This window comes from Furipterus horrens, unplaced genomic scaffold (assembly GCF_987537825.1).
Source record: "Furipterus horrens unplaced genomic scaffold, mFurHor1.1.pri manual_scaffold_7, whole genome shotgun sequence".
In the NCBI taxonomy this organism is placed as follows: domain Eukaryota; kingdom Metazoa; phylum Chordata; class Mammalia; order Chiroptera; family Furipteridae; genus Furipterus; species Furipterus horrens.
This window is the reverse complement of record NW_028327177.1, coordinates 139223968-139230327: the sequence shown is the minus strand read 5'-3', so window position 1 is coordinate 139230327 and position 6360 is coordinate 139223968. Positions and strand designations below refer to the sequence as shown.

Genomic DNA, 6360 nt, shown 5'->3' with positions numbered 1-6360 from the left:
TGTCAGTACCTGTAAGATACCAAGGAAGAAATCTCATGGTAGAGGGGCTTGGAGTTCTGAAAGCATTTTCTCCAAGCCCAGAGCACAGCCTGATGGAGTCTGGAGTTCTGTTCCCATTATGACTAAGTTTCACCTACCTAAGGCAGGTAAAGCAGCTCTTCCAGTTTGGGAAAATAACTAGATGTTGAACACCATTTTCATAGTTTACAAAGAACTTCTATAGACATTATCTCACCTAATCTATGCAACTACGCAGTGAGATAGGAATTCTTTCCCAAAGGTTACACAACTTGCCCAAGATCCCACAGTTGCCTCGGGGCAGAATGTGAATACGTAGTTAGGAACTGAGCTCCAAAGCTTTCCTGGCTTATACTTCTCTAATTCCCACGATATCTTGCTCTTGCCTAGATGTCCCATGGGTCACTCTTTGAAATAACAAACTTGATGGTAAATCTTCAGAAGTCGAAAGGGGCAAGAAGTGTCCAACTGATAAACTTTAGACCACAGCTATATAAATTAAAATACCTGGAGAGTAAACATCTTTTGGACATAAAGGGATAACACAGGTTGAAAAAGAATGCAGCAAAGGATGTAACTGCTGTGCCTTAAAACAGCTACAAAAATAAAAAGCACTCTCCTAAGTCCTAAAAACTGTATCAAGAAGAGTCCTCTCTCTTGGAAACTCCAAAACTCCAAGCTGTAAGTGTAAATTATAAAATGTGGTCAACACCCACAATGACAGTGGGATTACTGCCTTCCAAGAAACTGCAAAGGAAACCATAGCACGATGTCTCATTTCACTCTGGCCAGTAAGTTGCAACCAAAAGCGGGTTGAGAGTCTGCAAGTGGCCATCTGCGGTCCACCTGCTACAGTATGGCAAGCCCCTGTGGACTGGGGGTGCAAAGTGGGAAAACCTCTGCCTTGCAAAGTCACAATTAAGGTGATGAATGCTGCTATAAGAGGACTAGCTAGACAGCTTGCTGACGCCATGCTCCTAACTTGGGGGTTCTGAGGATCCCTGGCACTCCAGTTCACTGCAAACAAAGAACCCAACATGCATGAGGTCTTCCCCTGCGAAATGGGACAAGGCACCACCAGCAAACAAAGAACACCTCACCCCTTGGCCTCCCCCAGTGACAAGGTCGGTGCAAAAGGGGGCAAAGCAGGGGGTGCAGATTGCACCAGGCCTCCCTTTGAACGAACGGTCCAGGCCGCACGGGGGCCAGACAAAGGTCCCAGGGCACTCCAGGAGCTTTCTCCAGGCCCTGCCTCGGGAAACGGAGCATCCCCAGAGGCGGAGGCGTCATTGCGCCAATGAAGCGGCCTCTTCCGCGGCCCCCGCGGAGCCCCTGGCTACCAAGCCAGCCGCAGCGGACCTGCCTGGCCCCCGCCCCCGCCCCGGCTCCATGGCAACGGCAGGCCGAGGCCTGGCTGCCCAAGGCTCGGCCCGGCCGGCTTCCCGGGCAGGCCTAGGATGCCCGGCCTGCTTCTCGGGCCCGCCCGCCTCTCCGCCCCACTCTCCACCAAGCCAGCGGTCGGACTCGGACCCCTCCTCGCGCCGATCACCCCCAGCCGTGGCAAGCTCTTCAAGGGGGCACGAAAGGGGAGAATAAAAAGCCCAATTCACCTGTTGTTACAGATGTGAAACAAGCCTCGGTGCACCGCGCATGAGCCGCGGCCCCCCCCAACCACGGCCGTACTACAATTCCCACCAGCGGCGGCGCGGCAACTTCCGGGTCCCGGGGCGGAAGTCCCGCCGGCCCGCTCCAGCTCACCCCTCCCCTCGCCTCTGGCCCCGCCTCCCGCTTTCGACCCCCAGCGTCTCCGCGGATCTGAAGCGGTTACAGTTTTGGGGCAGCCAGTGGTCGCCTAAAGCTCACTCCGTGGAGCGTCCAACCGCGGCGATACCCCGGCACCAGGCCCAATGGGGGGCGGCAGCGCAGGCGGGACTTCCGGCAGAGTCGGGAAGGGGTGGGCGTGCATGCTGCTGTAGGCGTTGGGGCCTGCAGACGCCCGCGCTTCTCGCAGCGCTGCAGCGTGCGTCCGAGTGAGAGCGGGTGGAGGCCTGGGCCCCGCGCCGCCTGGTGCGCGCGAGGGAACAGGCCGGCTCAGGGCTGAGCGGGGAACGAAATCCAGCTCGGGCTCCGCCTTCCCCGCCACAGTTCGTGGCCACGCCTGTTCTCTGCTCCATCTCCCCTCCGATCTTCTGTTTCTTGAGGGAGGTGAGAACGTCTGCCTCACGAGATTGTTCGGAGGATGGCGCGTCGTAAATGGACAACGCTAGGGAAGGGACTAGGTGGCACTTGCTGGTCGCGAGGAGACCGCGGGTCACAGCGCTGCTGGGCGGGTCTGGAGGTCCCGCCCCCGGCCTGTCGCCTCAAGGGAGAAAGGGCACGGCCCCTGCTGTGCGCTGTTTGAGCCCAGTGGCATCCGACTTCCAGGGGAGAGCTCCATGTGGGTGGCTCTGGAGCTGCGTCAGCCTCTTCCAGCTGGAAAGACCTGGAATATGCTTTTCAGATGTAGCCATTCAGGATATAGGAAGAATCAGTGCTATATCCCGTCCTTCTTATCTAAAGAAATCCAACAAGTATTTATTATTTTCTTTGTGCTTGGACGGAGGGTGGGGGAGGTTGGCGTGGGACATCAGTTATTCGAGTGACGATTACCATGCTCTGAGCAGGGCCTGGTGCTCGGTGCGTGTGCGGGGACCGCTCCCCGCACGGCCACTTGAGTGAGCTACGCAGCAGTTGCCAAGCAGGTGTGGCGGATACCAAGACCCCGTCCTCGAGGTGCTTTAAGGCCTGTTAGAGGAGGTGAAAATACTGTGTGAAGCAAAGCAAACGTGATAAGTGCTGGAGAGGAAGTATAAGGTGTTTAGAGGGGTTCAGAGAAAGGGGTTCACTCCTGACTCGCACATCAGGGAGAAAGCCGTGTGAGCGTGAGCAAAGCCTTCGGGGTGGAGCCAGGGGCACATGCCGAGGACGTATCTAGACTTCATTCTTTGCTAGCATCTCTCTAGAAACTTCTCCCACTTCAGTTTCCTACTCATTCTGCGGAAATACGGGAATTTGGGTAACAGAGTTTCACGTTTTCTTTGGTATGCATTAAACATGGTTATGAAAACTGTCATTTCTTAAAAAATAATTTATGTACTTATTTTTAGAGAGAAGGGAGAGTAGAGAGAAAGATGGAGAGAAACATCAGTGTACAAGAAATATGATCGATCGGTGCTTCTCATGCCCCCAACTGGGGACCTGGCCTGCAACCCAGTCATGTGTCCTAACAGGGAATCGAACCAGCGACCTTTCTTTTTGCAGAACAATGCCCAACCAACGGGGCCACGGCAGTCAGGGCTAAAGTCAGTCATTTTTGACAGAAGCTCTAGTTTATGTTATTGGCCAACTGAACAAACCAGTTATCCTCAATCTTATATTTATTGGTAAAACTGGAAAGAGGATGTATAGCTTCCAAGCCACTTTTTAGCCAACACTGTTAACCATGGTACAGCCAAAGGACCAACATATAGGCTTTTTATTTTATTTTATTTTTATTTTTTAAAGTGGACCAAAGTTTTAATGTTGTGATTAACACATAAAAGAATATACTTGTCTGGTGGTTAACACATAAAAGAATATACTTGTCTGTAGGAAACACACAAAGACTTTTGAGTGATGGGCACGGTGTCAGCAACAGACTGTTGTCGTGTGATTCAAGAAAAGTTCACCCTGGCCCAGTAGCTCCTTTGGCTAGAGCATCCCAATTTGCCAAGGGTGTGCACATGCAAGAATCAAACGAATGCATAAGGAAGTGGAACAAAAAAATTCAGTGTTTATCTTTTTCTGTTTTTTTAAAATTAAAAAGTTCTTTGTACTGTACTTGCAACTTTTTGTAAGTTTGACATTTCAAAATAAAAACTTTAAAAAGTGATGTAACCATTATATTTAAAATGTCCATTTTTATAATGTACTCTTTTCCATTATTCAATTTTGGGGGGATTTTAAAAATTATTTTTAGTCTAATGACATGGAGGACTTCGCAGGGAAATATACTGGTTCTCATACACCAGGACTCATTTTGGGGGTGAAAAGATGTTTTTCTAAAAATAAAATAGATGTATCATTTTTCAAATTATTTTAGAAGTTATTTGAGCAAACAAGTTGGAATGTGGCTCTGGGCAAACGAAATAGCTTTCCAAACTCCTCCAGTGCATTTTCTATGCTTTTCTAACATGCTGTTACTAGAAAACACATTGTACTTCGGAAGAGGGAGTAGTAGTACTCCAGGGTCTAATTCCTGGGTTCAAAACCTGGCTCTAATACTAGCAATCCAGTTAAACTCTCCTGTCTCAATATTCTTATCTGCGGGAATGTAGGTGTACTTAGCACAGGGCGCTATTGTGTTGCTCGTTGTCATTTTTTGACAATCTAAGGGAAAAGAAGTTTTAAAACTTCTTGTGGCACACCGTATGAAAATCACTGTCATGATTAAGTCTAAGTATGTCATGTCATTCTCTGTTCAAGCTGGTTTCCCAATGTTACAGAATAAAGTCGAAATTCACTGCCACAGCCAAGTAAATCTCTTCTACTCCATGGGCCTAAGGAGTTTCACCAAGCACGCTTTCACATTTGAATGCCTTTGTTCCAGTTGTTTCTGTGCGTCAGAAATGTCCTTCCTTCCCATCAATTTCTATTTATTCAATTTTTTTTAGAAGAAACTATAGTTTATTAAACTAGCAGTTTTATTGCCCTTCAGGATCCCTGTCTTAAGGAGATTTTGAAGTACTGGAGAGAGGAAAACCTGTAAGAAATGGAGATCAGGGAACAGGCCTTGGGAATCCTGAAGTGTGGTCACGGTGCGTTTGGTCAGCCCAGGAGACAGAAGCCACAAAGGTCAGCAGTGGCTCAGGCTCTGGCGTTTGTTCAGCTCTGCTCAGTCCTCTCCCCTCCCGAATCCTCAGTGCCAGCCACTCCTGTGCCAGCACCGCCTCCACCACATCCTATTCGTTCTTAAAAGTTGGTCTCAAAAACTCACCGGACTTTCTCAAAATTAGCCGCCTGCTGTTCTGGGGTCATACAGCATTATGTTCATAACTCCATAATGGCCATTCATACTTGAATAGTTTAAAATCTTTCTGCTTCTCAGGGCCATTCATTCATTCATTCATCAAATATTTATTGAACAATATTTACATAAGAGGCCTTGTTCTCGGCACCTGAAGGTACACCTGTGAACAGGTCAAGCCCAGGTTCTCATGTCATTTATGTGGATGATAAGAAAGAAAGAAAGAAAAATACCAGATCATGGCGAGTAGGTGCTACGCAGAGAATGTCGAGTAAGATTAGTTGTTCAAGATTGTTCCGTCAGGGAAGGCTTTTCTGAAGTACTTTTAAGCCATGGATCTGAAAGCGCCTAAGCGACAATCAGAGAGGAAGGGGAAGGGCTGCAGGTCTCGGGAGCAGCTAGAGAACGGACCCAGAGGCACGAAAAAGCTGGCGTGGCTGGAGCCACGAGGGGAGGAAGGTGTGTGTAGACGAAATCCGGGCTGGTTGTCGCAGGTGGCGGCGTACAAAGGCCAACACGGCCACTTGGAGTAGAAGGTCGGAGGGCATGCGGGAAAGGCGCAGGTTCCCATCCTGCGAGCGGGTTCCTCGGCCAGCACTCGACACCCTTTGGCCTCCGAACGTCTCACACCAGCCTTTTTCTCTCCGGCGGTGGCCAGGGCGACAGAAAACCTCCATGTAGTTGTTACCCGCGTAACGATCTGACACGGGAACCCGGAAGGAGGCAGTCGCGCAGAGGCCGAGGCGAGGTAGCAAGAAGAGCGCAGCCAGCACCAACGGGCGGACAATACTTGAGGACTTAGGGTCCCAGCGCCAACCCCGGGCCCCAACCCGGCGCGAGGGCTGCGCATGCGCGTGCGCGTGCCCTCGTGGGGTAGGGCGCTGGTCCGAGAAGGGGCGGGGCCGCGCCTCCGCGCCGGAAGGGGGTTGGCTGGGCGGGGCCGGGAGCCGTGGTGGCGGCTGCGCGCGCGCGCGGGTGCGAACGGGGAACGCCGCGAGGGCCGGGGCAGGCCAGGCGGTGGGGACGACGGACGGCGACCATGGCCGCGGCAGCGGGCGGCGGTGGGCCGGGGACGGCGACGGGCACCGCGGGTGCGGGAGGCGCGGCGGTGGCCGCGGGCCTGGCCGTTTATCGGCGGAAGGACGGGGGCCCGGCTAGCAAGTTTTGGGAGAGCCCGGAGACGGTGTCCCAGCTGGATTCGGTGCGGGTCTGGCTTGGCAAGCACTACAAGAAGGTAGGTTCACGCGCCCGTGGGGGCCGGGAGTCCACGCGACGGGGGCCGGGGGTGGCCACTGGCC

At 52.0% G+C, this 6360-nt stretch overlaps 1 protein-coding gene across 1 annotated transcript in view; it reads left to right on the top strand.

The window, feature by feature from the left end:
• Window positions 1-6044: 6044 nt before the first annotated feature.
• Window positions 6045-6360, top strand: part of SMARCC1 (SWI/SNF related BAF chromatin remodeling complex subunit C1) — a 112854-nt gene continuing 112538 nt past the window's right edge. Inside the window, exon 1 of the mRNA XM_090284654.1 lies at window positions 6045-6296. Within this exon, the coding sequence (XP_090140780.1) occupies window positions 6102-6296 (195 nt within the window). The 5' untranslated portion in view covers window positions 6045-6101. The remainder of the gene's footprint in view (window positions 6297-6360) is intronic.